The sequence below is a fragment of the Bombina bombina genome, chromosome 6, assembly GCF_027579735.1.
Source record: "Bombina bombina isolate aBomBom1 chromosome 6, aBomBom1.pri, whole genome shotgun sequence".
Lineage (NCBI taxonomy): Eukaryota > Metazoa > Chordata > Amphibia > Anura > Bombinatoridae > Bombina > Bombina bombina.
In genome coordinates this window covers 58944703-58966744 of record NC_069504.1, presented here as the reverse complement: position 1 = coordinate 58966744, position 22042 = coordinate 58944703, and the positions used below count along the sequence as shown (strand labels likewise).

Here is a 22042-nt window from a genome sequence, read left to right as displayed (position 1 = left end):
TGTATTAGGGCACTACATGTTGTGCACCCCAAACATTTAAAACAACCTGTTTTTTTCTTCTGTTGTAACCAGGTGACCTTAGTATAGGCTTGCATTAAATCTGGTCTCATGAGCGTGTCCCGTAATGATTTACCCCTGCGATAACTCAATCTTGGAGCTATGGTATTCGCCAAGGGCAAACTGTTGTCACTAGCAATTATGTGCCAATGCTGGTCAAGTATGTTCCTGTATTCATTCTTATCAGGGTTATATTCAGTGACATAAGTCATCCTGTTAGTTTGATCATCCTGATGTTCCCTTTTCGTCAGTAGCTGTTGTTGCGACTTGCTGCGTGCACCTTGATATGCTTTCTCAATGACATGTTGTTCGTGTGTGTCTTTCTTGAATACACACTTTGATTTACAGTGTTTTCTGTAGAGTCTCTGTGTCTTCAAATTTCTCCAGAAATGTCATCAACAATGTTGTATATTGTTTTTAAGCAAAATTAGATGAGACAAATATGCATAATTGAGATTACATAGTCTATTAATTTAAGGATTTAACTGATCGTATATGAGAATAGCTGCACAAGGATGTTTGGTATTGTTAAACTTTTGTTAGTCACTGTTGCCTAGTAACATTTTTTTTTCTCTTTTGATTTCTAACAGTTGGTCCGTATGGGCTTCCATAGCGCTGCCTGGCGCATGCGTGGTTGCATTGAGGAGACGCTACTGGAAGTCCTACCGGACAGAGCTGAATGTCAATTTGGGTGTTGGGGTACAAAGTAAGGTATGTGTATTGTATTTGAAACATCATATATGTATTAAACACTAAGGTGTATTTTCACAAAGACCTATGAGTGCGGTTCTCTATTTTCTATGATATATGTATGTATGCACCACACCTAGGCAGAACAGTGGAACACGTGAGTGCTTTGGAACAAACTTTTTGGACTCTCTCTCTCTCTCTCTCTCTCTCTCTCTCTATATATATATATATATATATATATATATATATATATATATATATATATATATATATATATATATATATACACATTATAGCCTTTTCCAGTCAAACACCTTGTCATATACATTTTAACACTTATAAATATGTTTTATTAATATTTATATGAATAAGACTACACTAGGGGGCCGATTGATTATTGTGAAATGCTTGTGCAATACCGCCCCCTGCACATTCGCAACCAATTGGCCGCTCTGAGCGGGGGGTGTCAATAAATCCGATCAGGCTGATTACTGTCTGCCACCTCAGAGGTGACGGACAAGTCTTATGACAGCTGCTTCTTAACTCCTGATTCCGACGAGCCTGAAGGCTCGCACTGCATTAGCATCGTACGGGGCTTGATAAATCGGCCCCTAGATATTCAGTCTCGCTAATCCGACAAGCTCAAATTTTGTTTGCTCTCGAGCACACCCCCGTTTACTTTCAACTTGTAATATGCACGCAAATTAGTGCAGTCGCAGTAATGCTTATAACAAAAACTTTAGTGTGCCACTTGCAGTCTAACCCTGTATAGGGAATTTATTTTTGCGTGTAATCATGCTTTAATGAATATAGGTGTTAATCACAATCCTTTAGGAAAAACTTATCTAAAAAATGTTAACAGAGAAACACCATTAAAATCTGTAAATAAATTAGTTGATAAGTTTTTCTACAAGATTGTAATTGACTCCATAGTTACATTATAATAAAACTTGCTCAGTTAGCTAATGTCACACTATAGTTCAGCCTCTCTCCAGTAATGTGACAAGCTTGAAAGAAAAAAACAGCTGCTTCTGACAGTGTGTGGCTTTCTGAGTGCCCAGCTAAATCAGGAAAGTATATACAGGGCTAGTACTGTGACACATATTTGCCGGCACTCGACCACGACAGAGTTTCCTCCCGCAAGGAAGGAACAGCTTCTTGTTTTCTGTGTCTTATCTCACATTCTGACTGTCATAGATAAACCAACCAGGAAAAGAGTTTCCACGTATTAAGCAGCAACTGTCCTGTCTTTACTTCTTTCTTTAGGACGAGAGATGTCCCCATTCCTACGTATAAGCCTCTCCAATTTCGATGTCGGACCTTACGTTCAATCGTCTGGGGAACCGATAATGAGACCCTACTGTGCTGTTATTGTAAAAGAAGCTGTTGAAACAGGTATGTGCTTTATAAACTGATATAGTATTACTAACATGCATACAGTATGTAAATTAACATGGAAATGACAATAAATCTGAGTGACTTAAATATATATATAATTTTATTTGTTTTTTTAATTAATTTTTTTTTTATTGATTTTCTTATATTTAAACTTGTTTTTAAAGAGATATATCAGTGTCTATATTTTTGATCAGCACACCTAAAGGTAAAAAATAGAATTTAAGTGTTTACTTGAGAATGATAGTTATGTTTCCAAATACCTATACAGGACAAATGGTATAATGACTCACCCACTTTATACTTCATAATGCTGCAAAAAATTGCCTACACACATGTGTGCACACACACAGATACTGTATACCGTATAGGACTGCATATAATCTTCTATGCTGTAAAATTGAGATCTTATACAGAATTACTTTAGTGTGTGTGGGTGTGTGTGTAAGGATATTGTGTGTGTATATCTCTGCGTGTGTGTATATGGTGTGTGTATGTATGGTGTGTATATGGTGTTTGTGCTCAGGTATGCGTGAGTATGGTGTTGGTATGTGTTCATATGTGTGTGTATGGTGAGTGTGGATATGTGTGTGTGGGAGTGTATGGTATGTGTGTATAATGAGAGTGTTCATGTGTGTATGTGTGTATATGGTGTGTCTGTGTAGAGTGTGTGTAGTGTATGTGAGTGTAGGTGGTGTGTGTGTGTGGTGTTTGAATGTATGGTGTGTGGGTTTGGTGTGTGTATGGTGTTTGTGCATATGGTGTATGTGTGTGTATTATGAGTGTGTTCATGTGTGTGTGCATGGTGTGTGTGGATATGTGTGTGGGGGGGTGTATGGTATGTGTGTATAATGAGTGTGTTCATGTGTGTGTTTGTGTATAGGGTGTTGTGCACATGTGTGTATATGGTGTCTGTGTAGAGTGTGTGTAGTGTTTATGAGTGTAGGTGGTGTGTGTGGTGTTTGAATGTATGGTGTGTGGGTTTGGTGTGTGTATGGTGTTTGTGCATATGGTGTATGTGTTTGTATGTGTGTATTATGAGTGTGTTCATGTGTGTGTGTGTATATGGTGTGTTTATATCATTAGTATGTTCATGTATGTGTGCATCGGCATCCACAGAGTCATCTGCTCCCTGCTGGATTTTCCTCTCCACCTGGAGTTACAAACTGTAGATAAAAAAACAAATTTGAATGTCTGTATTTTTCTTTTAATCCTCTTAAATATCTAACTCAGTTTTAGAAGACGAAGCGCAGCATGCTGGTTGATACATATCATGCTGGAAGTTGTAGTTTACTATTTCACTCTCAGTATTATGCCATTGGAATATGTTTCTCAGCATGCAGTGTACAGTAGTGAGGCGTAAGCTTCCTGGAAAGGCAGAAAGCTTTGACATGAGGTTGCGCCCCTTCCTACATGCAGTTTGTTTATAAGCCCCTGGTACACATTGGAGAAGGCAGCTGGAAGCATGGTCTGACCCTTTGCACAGGTAGGGGAATGCACTGTGCCAGTGATCTTTAAGGTACTGTAAAATTTGTTTCCCCTTAATGTGTTCCCAATAACTTGTTTTAGTACCTAAAGATTTTAAAATGTATGGGAATTCGATCCATTGTTCTCAAGAACATTCCCAGATAGATGGGATAAGTCCACAGAAAAAACAGAACTCCTAATCTTATCTATCTCTCTATAAAATAAGGAATTTTAACTTCAGAAAAGTATTAGAGGAAAACCACGCTCTATATAATAAAACTAAATTTTATTAAACAGTTTAAAATAGCGGCAGAACCGCTCAGTACAAAACATGAGAATGGTGCATAGCACAGATGGCTTACACGTTTCGACAGACCGCCGTAATCATGGCCTTCTTAACTTTAACACAATGGGAAATACTTACAGAGTGTAATTGAGAAGGAACATTTTATTACCTATCTCTTGCACCACACATTGATAACATGATTGCTGCTTGCTGTGTCATGTTTACATAGCTTTTCTTTAGAGAATACTAAAGTATTAATATTTTCAGTCTAGGTGGTGGTTTCAAGAGGCAAATTTACGCCTAGATTACGAGTCTTGCGTTAGCCTTAAAAAGCAGCGTTGAGAGGTCCCAACGCTGCTTTTTAACGCCCGCTGGTATTACGAGTCAGGCAGTTACAGGCGTACCGCTCACTTTTCTTCTGCGACTCGAACTTACCGCAAATCCCCTTACGTCAATTGCGTATCCTATCTTTTCTATGGGACTTACATAACGCCGGTATTACGAGTCTTTGAAGAAGTGAGCGGTACACCCTCTCCTGTCAAGACTCCTACCGCATTTTAAAGTCAGTAGTTAAGAGTTTTATGGGCTAACGCCGTAACATAAAACTCTTAACTAAAGTGATAAAAAGTACACTAACACCCATAAACTACCTATTAACCCCTAAACCAAGCCCCCCCCCCCCCCACATCGCAAACACTTAAATTAAAATTTTAACCCCTAATCTGCAGACCGGACATCGCCGCCACTTTAATAAATATATTAACCCCTAAACCGCCACACTCCCGCCTTGCAAACACTAGTTACATTTTATTAACCCCTAATCTGCCGTCCCTAACATCGCCGACACCTACCTACATTTATTAACCCCTAATCTGCCACCCCCAACGTCGCCGCTACTATATTAAAGGTATTAACCCCTAAACCTAAGTCTAACCCTAACACCCCATTAACTTAAATATAATTTAAATAAATCTAAATAAAATAACTACAATTAACTAAATTATTCCTATTTAAAACTAAATTAAATTCTTACCTATAAAATAAACCCTAAGATAGCTACAATATAACTAATAGTTACATTGTTGCTAGCTTAGGGTTTATTTTTATTTTACAGGCAACTTTGTATTTATTTTAACTAGCTACAAAAGTTATTAAATAGTTATTAAATATTTAATAACTACCTAGCTTAAATAAATACAAAGTTACCTGTAAAATAAATCATAACCTAAGTTACAATTACACCTAACACTACACTATAATTAAATTAATTACCTAAACTACCTACAATTAATTACAATTAAATTAAATAAACTAAAGTACGAAAAACAACAAACACTAAATTACAGAAAATAAAAAAATAATTAATTTTTTTTTTAACTAATTACAACTACTCTAATACCCCTAATAAAATAAAAAAGCCCCCCACAATAATAAAAATCCCTACCCTATACTAAATTACAAATAGCCCTTAAAAGGGTCTTTTGCGAGGCATTGCCCCAAAGTAATCAGCTCTTTTACCTGTAAAAAAAAATACAATACCCCCCAACATTAAAAGCCACCACCCACACACCCAACCCTACTCTAAAACCCACCCAATCCAGCCTTAATAAAACCTAACACTAACCCCTTGAAGATCACCCTACCTTGAGACGTCTTCACCCAGCCGGGCACAAGTGGACCTCCAGAGGGGCAGATGTCTTCATCCGGTCCGGGCAGAAGAGGACCTCCAGACCGGCAGAAGTCTTCATCCAGGCCGCATCTTCTATCTTCATCCATCTGGAGCGGAGTGGGTCCATCTTCAATCCAGCCGACACGGAGCATCCTCTTTAAATGAAGTCCAAGCGAAGAATGAAGGTTCCTTTAAATGACGTCATCCAAGATGGCGTCCCTTGAATTCCGATTGGCTGATAGGATTCTATCAGCCAATCGGAATTAAGGTAGGAAAAATCCTATTGGCTTATCCAATCAGCCAATAGGATTGAAGTTCAATCCTATTGGCTGATCCAATCAGCCAATCAAATGCGACCTCAATCCTATTGGCTGATTGTGAATGATAACATCTCTATCTTTGTTATAAACAAGTGTTTGGGACAATTGTTACAACTAAACTGATTGCATTGATTTGTGATGTTGGTATAGCTTTGTTCAATCATCATTATTGAATGTGTCGGCGGATCAAGTGATGAGATGTAGGGACATTTAGTTTATCCCTGGACGCTTGCAGGTAGGAGGCTGCCTTTGAGCACCTAGGTGAACCTTCTGTGAAATTAGGATTTCCTTTCCCTACACCCTTTAGTGAAGGGAAAGGATTATTACTCACAGAGTTGAGTGTAATACATAAATACTCTACCGAGCCTAATGATGTTTTTAATATTTTTTTTGCTGGCAGTCTGGTTACGGAATATGAGTGAGGAGGAATTTTATTCACCCCCTCACTACCAGACACTAGCATAGTTTTTTATGTTTTCTTTTAATTATTTCAAATAAAGGAAATACATTGTAATTGATATAATAGTTTAAATTCCCTTTTTCTTTACTATTTTATGGTTACAAATTGGTGATATTTGACACCGTAGAGGGAATGAATAATTATATTACCCATTAAGGGCCAGATTACGAGTGGCGTGCTAACTCTTGCGCACAAGTAATGAGGTGTATCGGAGGTGTTTGCGCATATTACAAGTTGAAAGTAAACTCATTTGCTTGAGTGCAATTGAATTTAATGCGCGTTGGGTTATCGCGACCTCAGTGCTCTGTTTTAACTGTTATGCTCGAATAAAAAGTTATAAGGGCTCAAAAATATGAGTTTCAGGTGTTAGAAAAAGAATTGGCGGCAAAGGGCTTAAACAAAGAGATACACGCATGTACATGTCCAAATATGTATATGTATAAATATGTATATGTATAAATATGTATATATATAGATATGTATATGTCTAAATATGTATATGTTTAAATATGTACATGTCTTAATATGTATATTTCTAAATATGTAAATATTCAAATATACAGGACTTTAAAAACTGTAAGTGGATCTTTGGCGGTTAGTGATAGGTTTTTTTAAGGTTTTTTTGGGTGGGGTTTTTTTAGTTTAGGGTTTGGGCATGTAATAGAGCTAAATGCCCTTTTCAGGGCAATGGGTAGCTTAGGTTTTTTTAGATAGTTTTTTTATTTTGTGGGCTTGGGGGGTGGGGGTTTGTAATGTTAGTGGGTATTTTATTTTGTGGGCTTGGGGGGTGGGGGTTTGTAATGTTAGTGGGTATTTGTATTTTTATTTCATGAAAAAAAAATGATATCTTTAGGGCAATGCCCTACAAAAGGCCCTTTTAAGTGCAATTGGTCGTTTATTCTAGATTAGGTTTTTTATTTTGGGTGTTTTTTTTTAATTAGAATAGGAATAATTTTTATTATTTTGGATAATTTGTTATTTTGTGTAATTTATTTTTTTATGGGGTGTTTGGTTTTTTTGTAGCAAAAGAGCTGTTTAAATTAGGGCAGTGCCTACAAAAGGCCATTTTAAGGGCCCCCCAAAAGGCCCTTTTAAGGGCCCTTGGTAGTTTGGGGGGTGGGGGTTTGTATTCTGTTAGGGGGTATTTGTTTTTTGTAGCAAAAGAGCTGTTTAACTTAGGGCAATGCCCAACAAAAGACCATTTTAAGGGCCCCCAAAAGGCCCTTTTGAGGGCCCTTGGTAGTTTATTCTAGATTTATTTTTTGTGATTTTAGTGTTTTTTAATTTTTTGTAATGTTAGGTTTTAGAGGCCTATCTATCAAGCCGTCAACTTTCTTGCATTCAATGGCACCAATACGCTCGCCTAACATCGCCTAACATTGCGGCCGCGGACCTGAATACGATCTCCATATTTATTTAAAAATCTAGCAAAAAGCCGCACACAAAGTACGGGGCGATGAGCAGCGGACTGTTGTTAACTAACAGGCATCTATCTCGCTGCTATTTGGCTTTTTACCAACTTTATTTATACCCTGTCACTAAACACTGCCACTATAGTAAAATTTTTAAACCCATTTCCCACCGCTTCCGGACCCCACCGCAACTAAATAAAAGTATTAACCCCCATTCCGCCACTCCCAGACCCTACCGCAACTAAATAAAAGTATTAACCCCTATCCCGCCGCTCCTGGTCCCCACCGCAACTAAATAAACCTAATAACCCCAAAACCACCAGCCCCCCCACATTGCCACAAACTAAATTAAGCTGTTAACCCCTTAACCTAACAACCCGCTAACTTTACATTAAAATTACAACATCCCTATCTTATAATAAATTTAAACTTACCTGTAGAATTAAATTAAACTATATTAAACTATTAATTAACCTACCCTAACTATTATACTAAAATTACATTAAACTATATTAAATTATTAATTAACCTACCCTAACTATTATACTAAAATTACATTAAACTATATTAATCTATTAATTAACCTACCCTAACTATTATACTAAAATTATATTAAACTATATTAAACTATTAGTTAACCTACCCTAACTTTTATACTAAAATTACATTAAACTATATTAAACTATTAGTTAACCTACACTAACTATTATACTAAAATTACATTAAACTACCAATTAAATTAACTATATTACATATTTAAAAACCTAACCCTACTCAAATTATTTAAATCTACAATTAAAAATCACTAAATTACAGAACAAATAAACGCTAAGTTACAAAAAGTAATAAACACTAAGTTACAAAAAATAAAAAAAACACAGTATCAAAAATAAAAAAGAATTACACCTAATCTAATAGTCCTATCAAAATAAAAAGCCCCCCCAAAATACCCCCCCCCAGCCTACAATAAACTACCAATGGCCCTTAAAAGGGCCTTTTGCAGGGCATTGCTGAAAAGAAATCAGCTCTTTTACCTGTAAAAAAAAAATACAAACACCCCCCAACAGTAAAACCCACCACCCACACAACCAACCCCCCAAATAAAAATCCTATCTAAAAACCCTAAGCTCCCCATTGCCTTGAAAAGGGCATTTGTATAGGCATTGCCCTTAAAAGGGCATTTAGCTCTTTTTCTGCCCAGACCCTACTCTAAAAATACAACCCACCCAAAAAACCCTTAAATAAACCTAACACTAACCCCCGACGATGCACTTACAGTTTTTGAAGTTCCTCTTGAAGGATCCATCCAGCCGGCAAGTCTTCATCTGGGTGGCCTCTTCCATCTTCATCCAGACGGCGAAGTCTCCATCCATGAGGCCTCTTCATCTTCATCCATCGGACAAGGAGCGGGTCCATCCTGAAGACATCCTGCGCGGAGTGGGTCCATCCTGAAGACATCTGACAAGGAGCTCCTCTTCAATATGGTCTCCGCCGTAAACTGGATCTTGAATGCAAGTGACGTCTTCCAAGATGGTGTCCCTTACATTCCTATTGGCTGAAAGGTTCCAATCAGCCAATAAGATTAGAGCCGCTAAAATCCTATTGGCTGTCCAATCAGCCAATAGGATTGAGCTCTCATCCTATTGGCTGATTGGAACAGCCAATAGGATGAGATCTGCTCAAATCCTATTGGCTGCCATTTGGATAATGACAATGTGAACAAGCCACACAGACAAACTAAGATTGTCTCGAAAAAGACTCAATTGTGGAGCCGAAACGTCGTCCTGAAATATGTTATTTTTTACTGAATAAATAAAGAATCAACTATAAAAAGACCTGTGAATGCCCTCTATTTTTCACATGGATGCGTATATATATATATATATATATATATATATATATATATATATATATATATATATATATATATATATATATATATGTATATATATATATATATATATATATATATATATATATATATATATATATATCGCTGGACTTACAATAAAAAGAATTGTCACTGATGTCCAAAGTCCAGCTCAACCATACAGCATCCAACATCCAATCTAATAATTATACACAGAAATGGATTACCAGAGAAGGACAGGTATTTACAAAAATTGCAAAAAAGGTTTATTCACAATATAAAAATACATCTAAAATATATATTTAATGCTAAAAAGTACATTGTTTTCTATTTGAAGAACATAGGAATGGAAAAAATGAGTTTTGTGCACCACGTGTCTCAATTTAGATCATAACACTATCAGCTTAGCTCAGATGAAAACTTAGTATTCTTAAGGCACATCATTGAAATACAGTGAGGGAAAACATTTTTTGATCCTCTGCTGATTTTGTACGTTTGCCCACTGACAAAGAAATGATCAGTCTATAATTTTAATGGTAGATTTATTTGAACAGTGAGAGCCAGAATAACAACAAAAAAAAACAGAAAAACGCATTTAAAAAAAGTTATAAATTTATTTGCATTTTAATGAGTGAAATAAGAATTTGACCCATTTGCAAAACATGACTTAGGTTAGACGTTTCTTGTAGTTGGCCACCAGTTTTGCACACATCTTAGGAGGGTTTTTGTCCCGCTCCTCTTTGCAGATCCTCTCCAAGTCATTAAGGGTTCAAGGCTGATGTTTGGCAACTCGAACCTTCAGCTCCCTCCACAGATTTTCTATGGGATTAAGGTCTGGAGACTGGCTAGGCCACTCTAGGACCTTGTTGTGCTTCTTCTTGAGTCACTCCTTTGTTGCCTTGGCCATGTGTTTTGGGTCATTGTCATGCTGGAATACCTATCCACGACCCATTTTCAATGCCCTGGCTGAGGGAAGGAGGTTCTCACCCAAGATTTGATGGTTTTATTCCCTTTGATGCAGTGAAGGTGTCCTGTCCCCTTAGCAGAAAAACACCCCCGAAGCATAACGTTTCCACCTCTATGTTTAACGTTGGGAATGGTGTTCTTGGGGTCATATGCAGCGTTCCTCCAAACACGGCAAGTTGAGTTGATGCCAAAGAGCTCGATTTTGGTCTCATCTGACCAAAATACTTTCACCCAGTTCTCCTCTGAATCATTCAGATGTTCATTGGCAAACTTCAGACGGCCTGTACATGTGCTTTCTTGAGCAGGGGGACCTTATGGGCGCTGCAGGATTTCAGTCCTTCACAGCGTAGTGTGTTACCAATTGTTTTCTTGGTGACTATAGTTCCAGCTGCCTTGAGATCATTGACAAGATCCTCCCGTGTAGTTCTGGGCTGATTCCTCACCGTTCTCATGTTCATTGAAACTCCATGAAGTGAGATCTTGCATGGAGCCCCAGACCAAGAGAGATTCACAGTTATTTTGTGTTTCTTCCATTTGCGAATTATCGCACCAACTGTTGTCACTCACCTTCTCACCAAGCTGCTTGGCGATGGTCTTGTAGCCTATTCCAGCCTTGTGTAGGTCAACAATATTGTCCCTGACATCCTTGGACAGCTCTTTGGTCTTGGCCATGGTGGAGAGTGTGGAATCTGATTGATTGATTGCTTCTATGGACAGGTGTCTTTTATACAGGTAACAAGCTGAGATTAGGAGCACTCCCTTTAAGAGAGTGCTCCTAATCTCAGCTCTTTACCTGTATAAAAGACATATGGGAGCCAGAAATCTTGCTAATTGATAGGGGATCAAATACTTATTTCCCTCATTAAAATGCAAATCAATTTATAACTTTTTTGAAATTCGTTATATTTGGAATATATCTATATATATCTATCTATCTATATATATATATATATATATATATATATATATATATATATATATATATATATATATATATATATATATATATATATATATATATATATATAGTATGTTTAATCATTTTTATTAATTTTTACTAATATTTTATATGTACTATTTCAATAACGTGCCTAAAGAATACTAAGTTTTCATGTAAGCTAACCCAACAGTGTTATGATCTAAATTGAGAAACGTGATGCGCAAAACGCATATTTGCATTCCTATGTTCTTCACTTAGAAAATAATGTACTTTTTATTATTAAATGTATATTTCTATATATCTGATACTGTTCATGTAAAATACATATCTTTACCTATATATCTATAGGAATAGATATGCAGGTATAGGTAAACACACATACACACACACACATATATATATATATATATATATATATATATATATATATATATATATATATATATATAAACAATCCAATAATATGCCTGGATTTAAGCACAGCACACTTTATTCAGCAGTGACGTTTCAGGGCATTCACCCCTTCCTCAGACAACCCAAAATGTGATACAAACAGTGTATAAAAATATAACAAGCCCCTCCCCCATCCCTATTCAGCCAATCAAACAGGAGGAAGATCACATTATATCATGTGCAAATGGTCACTGAATCAAAATGTGTAAGAACAAACCAATCAATCTCGTTGTCTATATTAACAAGGCCAGTTAACACAGAACATGGCAACCGGTGCGGTGGGTTGCCATGGTAATGCCTATTGCAACTTCCTGATTGGCTAGACTTAGGTGTCACTTGAAGGGGGCATGACCGGTACTAATAGTGACCACGCCCACCATCCCACGCTGATTTCAGCGTGGTACATAATGGCTAATGCAAACTGAAGCAAGCAACCAATGCTCTTATGGTATTATTATTAACATGCTCTGACTACTCCTTATGGTATAAACTTACGGTGCATTGTTATATATCACAATGCTGGCACATCTAGTTATGGCTATATACTCTGAGCTTCATTTATATGGTGATCTTTATATATAGGCTCATTTGTATTTAGGCTATAGATCCATGTCCAATTGATTAATGTCACTATTTTTAAACAACACTATGTCTAAACAACACTAGTTTTAATGATTACTTGGTATATAGGTCACATGAACAGTATCACATAAATAATATAGACAATGAGATTGATTGGTTTGTTTTTACACATTTTGATTCAATGACCATTTGCACATGATATAATGTGATCTTTCTCCTGTTTGATTGGCTGAATAGGGATGGGGGAGGGGCTTGTTATAATTTTATACACTGTTTGTATCACATTTTGGGTTGTCTGAGGAAGGGGTGAATGCCCGAAACGTCACTGCTGAATAAAGTGTGCTGCGCTTAAATCCAGGGAGTGCATATTATTGGATTGTTCTTATTGTTTGTTTATGCACCCTGGTTTGGAGGAATTGTTGGCAAGTGGGAGTGCGCTATCTTGGTTTATTATATATATATATATATATATATATATATATATATATATATATATATATATATATATATATATATATATATATATATATAAAAATATGTATTTAAGAATAAAAAGGACATTATCCTGTAAGGCAAGAACATTGGCATGTTAAATAGGTACAGTAAATATACAATAAAACACATAAATACATGTATACATATCTAGACATATATTATTATATTAATATTTAATAATGGTTTTTACATTGTATGAACTGTAATTATTTAACATTCCAATGTTCTTCACATAAGGGAATATGTTGTAAGAATTTTTAAAAAGATATTTCTTCATCTATCTGTGTATGTATATACCTATATATATTAATCTCTCTATATATATACTGAGAGAGAGAGAGAGAGAGAGAGATTGTACCAAAATCAGATATAGTCCTTGGACACCCTCCTACTCCAACACACCATGCACAAACTCTCTATGGACCACCAAGTCAATGCCGTCTCTTCAACTTGTTTTCACATACTCCACCTACTGCGAAAAATCTTCATGTGGATTCCCACCGAAACCAAAAAATCTGTTACTAACGCTCTCATCAGTAGTCGACTGGACTACGGCAATGCACTCTGTGCATCCAGAACACCTCGGCCAGACTCATTCTCGACATCCCTCGCCAAAGCCACATCACCGAACACCTAAGGAACCTGCACTGGCTCCCTGTCAACAAGAGAATCACCTTCAAGCTCCTAACTCACGCATTCAAGGCCCTCCACAACATCGGTCCCGAATACATCAACCACCGCGTTAATTTCTACACCCCCTCCAGACAACTCCGCTCTGCCGACCAAGCACTTGCAGTCATCACCCGCATCAAGAAAACAACAGCTGGAGGAAGATCCTTATCCTATATGGCAGCAAAGATATGGAATACCCTCCAGCTGCACCTCAGACAATCCACCTCCCTTACTAACTTCAGAAAGGACCTCAAGCTCTGGCTCTTCGACTGAATCGTCTTCTCTTAGCCCCCCTCTTTTCCTCCTCACTTAGCGCCTCAAGACCCTCACGGGTAATTAGTTTGTGCTTTACAAGTACCCAATAGATAGATAGATAGATAGATAGATAGATAGATAGATAGATAGATAGATAGATAGATAGATAGATATGTATTTATGAATAAATAAAACATATTATTCTATGAGAAGAACACTGGAATGTGAAATATTTAATGTCGGGTTAGCGCACTTGATTAATTAAGATCAGTTTGCAAGCGAGTAGGGTGTTAGTTTTTTTTCCACTTTTCATGCTCCATTGAAGTCTATGGGAGAATTCGTAACTTTGGCTTTTTGCGGGTTAGCGTGCAAGCTAAAACTTTTTACTTTCAACTTGTAATATGTGCGGTATCCGACACATGCAAAAAGCTGAAGGCAAGCGAAGTAAGGCCCTTATATTCAAAGATTCTTCAGCTTCGAGAGAAATTGTAGTTCAGACTTCTCAAAGGCTGAACTCACTAAGTATTAAAAATAAAAAGGGTGGAACTCTCCATCACTGCGAGATCTATCTCTCATTTATGTATGTGAAGCAGAGACAAGCCTGTATAATATAGCACTGCATGATGCGAGAGTTTGTTAAACTTACACTTTGTGCATTGTATTTTATATTACTATACATTTCAGATTGGGTCCTTTCAGTATTATTGCATTTAAGCTTTGTACTTTCTCATTTATATTTTAATACATTTCAATTTTGATCTAGCAGGGATTTTACACATTCTGATTATGCTTTGAAAGTTTCTGTGTTACTTTAATAACTTAGGATAATACTTTGTATATTTCTGTGTATCTTTTACAAATCACATTGCCCTTTGTATTTTCTCCATTCTAAACTGGCAGTTTCAGAAAGTGGGAGGGACATTGCAGTTCCTGGGCTGAACAGTGGAGTTCCCAGGATATGTCTGAAGCTCTCTCACAAGTCTTGTGAAATTCTCTAAGCATTTTAAACAAGCTGGTCTCACTGATTAGTCTCACCAGCCAGAAAAGTAATATATACAAAAATATAGACAAAAGCAAGTTAAATTGTAGTGAAAACATTTCAGTTTAATGTGGAATTGATGCCAACGCAGCCTTTGAGGCCGATTTATCAAGCCGTCAACTGCAAAATAACCCGTAATTGTGGAGAGCCTGATTCCTCTTAGTTATCAAAGCCTACAGACCGGCAAAAGTTGAAATCTGTGACGTAACATACGATCCGCCAGTCTCAGTCTGACACAGATCGATGCTTACATCATTACAGATGTTCCGAATGCAAATTCGGCACTATCTGACTACTTTTGCTAGTTAACATGCTTTTCAAGCCGCCGCCCTGGAGGTCGCGGATGCCATAGGAATCAATGCGAGTCTGAAAGCAGCGAAAGCTCTTGTTCACTGCTGCCCGATATCCCATTGATTTCTATGGGAGAATAAAAGTTACGTTTACACCTAACACCCTAACATAAACCCTGAGTCTAAACACCCCTAATCTGCTGCCCCGACACTGCCGCCACCTACATAATGTTATTAACCCCTAATCTGCCGCCCGCCACCGCCGCCACCTACATTATACTTATTAACCCCTAATCTCCCGTCCCCGACATCCTCACCACATACATAAAGTTATTAACCCCTATTCCGCCGCTCCCGGACCCCGCCGCCACCTACATAAAGTTATTAACCCCTATTCTGCCGCTCTCGGACCCTGCCACCACCTACATAATGTTATTAACCCCTATCCCGCCACTCCCGGAGCCCACCGCAACTAAATAAATGTATTAACCCCTAAACCCCTGGCCTCCCACATCACTACCACTTACTAACCTATTAACCCCTAAACCGCCAGCCCCCCACATCGCCATAAACTAAATTAACCTATTAAGCCCTAAACCTAACAACCCGCTAACTTTACATTAAAATTACATCATCCCTATCTTATAATAAATTTAAACTTACCTTTAGATTTAAATTAAACTATATTAAACTACTAATGAACCTACCCTAACTATTATCCTACAATTACAATAAACTATATTAAAGTATTAATTAATCTACCCTAACTATTATACTAAAATTACAATAAACTATATTAAACTACTAATTAATCTACCCTAACTATTAGACTAAAATTACAATAAACTATATTAAACTAATAATTAACCTACCCTAACGGTTATACTAAAATTACATTAAACTACAAATTAAATTAACAATATAACATATTTAAACACCTAACCCTACACAAATAATTTAAATCTACAATAAAAAATTACAAAGTTACAAAAAACTAACAACTAAGTTACAAAAAAAATAAACACTAAATTACACAAAATAAAAAATAAATTATCATATATTTAAACTAATTACACCTAATCTAAGAGCCCTATGAAAATTAAAAGCCCCCCCCCCAAAAATAAAAAACCCTAGCCTACAATAAACTACCAATGGCCCTTAAAAGGGCCTTTTGCGGGGCATTGCCCCAAAGAAATCAGCTCTTTTACCTGTAAATAAAAATACAAATACCCTCACAACAGTAAAACCCACCACCCACACAACCAAACCCCCCAAATTAAAACCTAATCTAAAAAACCTAAGCTCCCCATTGCCCTGAAAAGGGCATTTGGATGGGCATTGCCCTTAAAAGGGCATTTAGCTCTTTTTCAGAAGCCCAAACCCTAATCTAAAATTAAAACCCACCCAATAAACCCTTAAAAAGCCTAACACTAACCCCCGAAGATCCACTTACAGTTTCTGAAGAGCCGACATCTATCCTCAACGAAGCGGCAGAAGTCCTCATCGAAGCCGGCAGAAGTCTTCATCCAAGTGGGCCGAAGTCCTCCTCGAAGCCGGTAGAAGTGGTCCTCCAGATGGGCAGAAGTCTTCAACCAGACGGCATCTTCTATCTTCATCCATCCGGCGCTGAGTGGCTCCATCTTCAAGACATCCGGCGCGGAGCATCCTCTTCTTACGATGTCTTCTTCCGAATTAAGGTTCCTTTAAATGACGTCATTCAAGATGGCATCCCTTAGATTCTGATTGGCTGATAGAATTCTATCAGCCAATCGGAATTAAGGTTGAAAAAATCCTATTGGCTGTTACAATCAGCCAATAGGATTGAGCTTTCATCCTATTGGCTGATCCAATCAGCCAATAGGATTGAGCTTGCATTCTATTGGCTATTCCAATCAACCAATAGAATGCGAGCTCAATCCTATTGGCTGATTGGATGTCTTTTGAAAAGAGCTAAATGTCCTTTAAGGGCAATGCCCATCCAAATGCCCTTTTCAGGGCAATGGGGAGCTTAGGTTTTTTAGATTAGGATTTTATTTGGGGGGTTGGTTGTGTGGGTAGTGGGTTTTACTGTTGGGGGGGTATTTGTATTTTTATTTACAGGTAAAAGAGCTGATTTCTTTGGGGCAATGCCCCGCAAAAGGCCCTTTTAAGGGCCATTGGTAGTTTAATGTAGGCTAGGGTTTTTTTTATTTTGGGGGGGCTTTTTTATTTTTATAGGGCTCTTAGATTAGGTGTAATTAGTTTAAATATTTGATAATTTATTTCTTATTTAGTGTTTATTTTTTTGTAACTTAGTGTTTATTTTTTTTTGTAACTTAGTGTTTATTATTTTTTGTAACTTAGTTGTTAGTTTTTTGTAACTTTGTAATTTTTTATTGTAGATTTAAATTATTTGAGTAGGGTTAGGTGTTTAAATATGTAATATATTTAATTTAATTTGTAGTTTACTGTAATTTTAGTATAACAGTTGGGGTAGGTTAATTATTAGTTTAATATAGTTTATTGTAATTTTAGTCTAATAGTTAGGGAAGATTAATTATTAGTTTAATATAGTTTAATGTAATTTTAGTCTAATAGTTAGGGTAGATTAATTAATAGTTTAATATAGTTTAATGTAATTTTAGTCTAATAGTTAGGGTAGATTAATTAATAGTTTAATATAGTTTAATGTAATTGTAGTATAATAGTTAGGGTAGGTTAATTAATAGTTTAATATAGTTTAATGTAATTTTAATATAACACTTAGGGTAGGTTAATTAATAGTTTAATATAGTTTAATGTAATTTTAGTATAACAGTTAGGGTAAGTTAATTCTTAGTTTAATATAGTTTAATTTAAATCTAAAGGTAAGTTTAAATGTATTATAAGATAGGGATGAGTTAATATTTAATATAAAGTTAGCGGTTTGTTAGGTTTAGCGGTTAATAGGTTAATTTAGTTTATGGCGATGTGGGGGGCTGGCGGTTTAGGTGTTAATAGGTTTAGTAAGTGCTAGTGATGTGGGAGGCAAGAGGTTTAGGGGTTAATACATTTAGTTAGTTGTGGTGGTGTCGGGGAGCGGTGGAATAGGGGTTAATAAGTTTATTTAGTGGCGGCGGGGTCCGGGAGCGGCGGGATGGGGGTTAATAACTTTATTTAGTTGCAGCGGGGTCCGGGAGCGGCGGGATAGGGGTTAAACAGTTTAGTATAGTGGCGGTGTTTAGTCACAGTATACAAATAAAGCTGTGAAAAAGTCAAATAGCAGCGAGATCGATGACTGTTAGTTAACAACAGTCCGCTGCTCATTGCCCCGTACTTGGTGTGTGGCTTTTTGACAGCTTTTTTGTTAAATATGGAGAGCCTATTCAGGTCCGCGGCCGCGATGTTAGACGATCTTAGGCGAGCGTATTGGTGCCGTTGAATGCAAGTAAGTTGACGGCTTGATAAGTAGGCCTCTTTATATCAACCCAGGGGTTCTCCAGTTACCTTCTTTCTCCTATGTGAGACTTTGTATCCCAAAAAAGTGCTGTATTACTTTCTATGGAAGGCAGCTCTCATCTCTCTGGGATTTCCCGGTTCCTCCCATTTTCTTAGAAAATGTAGTGAGTTCTGCCCCTGTGAAGTCAGCACTATAATCTCTCTCCAAACTATAGAATGTTTTATTATCTGGCCCATAGGAAGTAATGACGTTCTTTGGGAAACTGAAGCGGACAGTTTTTCAGTTTTAAATTAAATCAAAGACATGCAAAGTTCAATCTAATTTATAAAAAATACCTATAAATATATATATATATATATATATATATATATATATATATACACACACACAAAGTATGAGCCTTATTTGTTAAAGTTACACAGAAACTGTGTAGGCAAAATTCGAATTTCAACAATCCTAAATAAACTGCTGTATACTAAATAAAATACAAAATAGAAAGTGCAAAGTTTAAATGTAATAAAATGTAATATGAAGTGTAAATTAATATAAAATAGAAAGCACAAAGTGTAAATGCAGCAGAACTGTCATGTTATGCAGTGCTATATTGTACTGGGCTTGTCTCTCCTTCACGTACAGAAATGCAGGGAACGCCCCTTGGAGAAGTAAAGCAAAATCTGCCTTTTTGAAATGTCACTAGCATCAACGACCAATGACATGTATAGTAAATGCCTCTCAGCGATTTTGCTATGTCGGGAGCTTTGCAGTGATGTGCAGTGATAGGAGGCAGGGGAGGCAGTGCCTCCCCTGTCAATTCATAAAAACAAAAACTTTTTAATAATTAATAATAAAAGAAAATGTTGTGTGGTTGTGCATAAACTTTTTGACATATTGACCACGCCCCCCAAGGTACCCCCACCCCCTTCCTCCACTGGCGCATAGCAATGTGATCCATGAATCCATCATGACATCCATGTTGCGTAATTAAGGAGAGGCAGTGAGCCGTTCAGATGCCCTCCATTGATTGCGCAACATGGATGCTCCTGGGTTACTAACTCATTATATGAGCTAGCGCCACCCAGTGGAAAATCTTGTGGCCAATACTAAGCTCCATTTGAGGCGGCTCTCCAAAACGCCTCTATGTCTGGAGCTAACAGACAGCCAACCATCAATCAGCATTTCCGGGGAGGCGTGACGGACGTGGATGAGGACGTGAGTCCTGCGGCTGCGTCGGAGTCTTACTGATACTGGTGGGAGCCGGGAACGGGAACTAACAGTGAAGCTCAAGCTAAGCCTAGCAGTGAAGGAGGGAACTCTTCTGCTAGAGATGATCAGTGACCACCACACGAGTCGATGACCTCGACCAGTCACTGTCTCACCACAGTGCTTACTGTCACAGACCAGCGTCACTGACTGCCCTTGACTGGAGGACGCCGCTTGAGCCTGGCACCGCAAAGCCAGTAAGTTAACAGTGTGTCATGGTGGTGGAGCAGAGCATATTCCTGCTTGCTTGGAACGTTTTTCATAATTTAAGATATTTTCCGGAGCCTGCCCTGCCTGAGTGCTTGTAACTACTTAAGGCTTAGTTTAGTACAACGCACACTAGTCTGTTACACAAATACAACCAGGGGCAGCCATCTGCAAGTGCATTGAAAGTAGCAGCAGCATCTCTTGATCAAATGTACAAAATGTTTAATTGGGACATCACATAAATAGTGCTGATCACAGTGCTGATGTTTATGTGATATCCCAATTAACATTTTGTACATTTGATCAAGAGATGCTGCTGCTACTTTGGACATTTGGAGTTTATGTTTGGGGGGTGTGCAGAACCTCTGTAGCTGCATGTAGAGGAGTATAGCCTTTTTTCAGTCTCCATGAGACACCTACAAGCTAGAAGGCTGGAGTGGGCTAGAGACAGACTCCTTGGACCTAGATACCCTTTAGGTTGGTCTGGTCAGGGGCATTTAAAAATGTATTTTTCTACCTGAGGTATTACATATTTATAAGAAACATATAACACACCTATCTATGTCGCCTAATATAGATACTTCAGTCCCTCTAATACTAGTACATAATAATAATAATAATGTCTCCTTGTGCTATTGACAGGGGACTTTATATGCAAGTGACCATTTCATTGCTTTCCTCTTACACCACCAAGTAAGTGGCTCATTACACTTTCTATGTTTTGTTTTTTATTATTTTTACTTAGATATGTGGCTCATAGTAGGTCATTATTTATCATGCAACCTTGAGGAGTCATAGAATAGATAAAAAGATGCTTATTTCTATTGTATAAATGGTCATATTGTTCAGATTGGATGTCTGGTTATATGACAGCATATTGTTTGATACCTGTCTAAACAACGCATTGATATTCCAAGATGTGTCCTAAATAAATGTAAACACAAGTCAGGGGAAATTCTGCATTTGTCTATATCTGACAGTTGGTGCAACTTGCTGAGCACATAAAATCCCAACCCAGACAATTATTCCTACAGATCCTGCATTCAGTACATGCGCACACTACAGAACTGTAGCAAATATACACCAGCTATATTGTCATATCAGACTAGAATAATGGCCCCTTCATATATGTCACCAGTAATGAACATGCAGAGCAGTGATTATACCCCTTTGTGCTAGTGACACACAGAACCGTGACTTAAACGGACATTACACTTTAAATGTTACCATAACCTTTTTTTATTTTAACTACACACACACTCATTACACACACTGCGCTACACACAAACACACTTCAACATTTACGTTGGAAATGCCATGAAAGGCATGTTACACCCTCACTAAAAAATATGTTCAAAAAAGGCCTTAAATCTGAGGGGCAGCAGCATTTTGAGTGCCTAGGGCAGCACAAAACCTAAATATGCCACTGGTCTGTCACTATATGAGGGTATGAGGAGACATTAATAATCTGTTCCACTATATATGTGTATGCAAGTAGCAAGTAGCATGTGATAAAATATTCAGATAGATCAGCACTCCCACCACTATAAAAGCAATATAGATAAACTATAAATCATAGTACATATGCATGATAGGCACTTGCTGGGTTTGTAGAAAAAATATAAAAAACAATAACAAAATTAATTAATTTTATTTTTAATTTGTCTTTTAGTGTATTTCTGAATATTACTGTAGGTATGTACATGTGTTTATGAGTGTCTGAGTGTGAACATGTGTCTGAGTGTTTCTGCATGCCTGTTGTTGAGTGTGAATGTGTGATTGTTTCTCTGTGTCTGTTAGTGAGAGTGTGAATGAGAGTATGTATGTGTGTATATATAT

The 22042-nt window shown here is 37.2% G+C and overlaps 1 protein-coding gene across 2 annotated transcripts in view; it reads left to right on the top strand.

Annotated features, from left to right (window-relative positions):
* Positions 1-1867: 1867 nt before the first annotated feature.
* Positions 1868-22042, top strand: part of PRKCQ (protein kinase C theta) — a 156040-nt gene continuing 135865 nt past the window's right edge. For both annotated transcript variants that reach the window (XM_053716425.1, XM_053716424.1), the window contains exon 1: positions 1868-2142. In XM_053716425.1, coding sequence (XP_053572400.1) covers positions 2022-2142 — 121 coding nt within the window. In that variant the 5' untranslated portion in view covers positions 1868-2021. The remainder of the gene's footprint in view (positions 2143-22042) is intronic.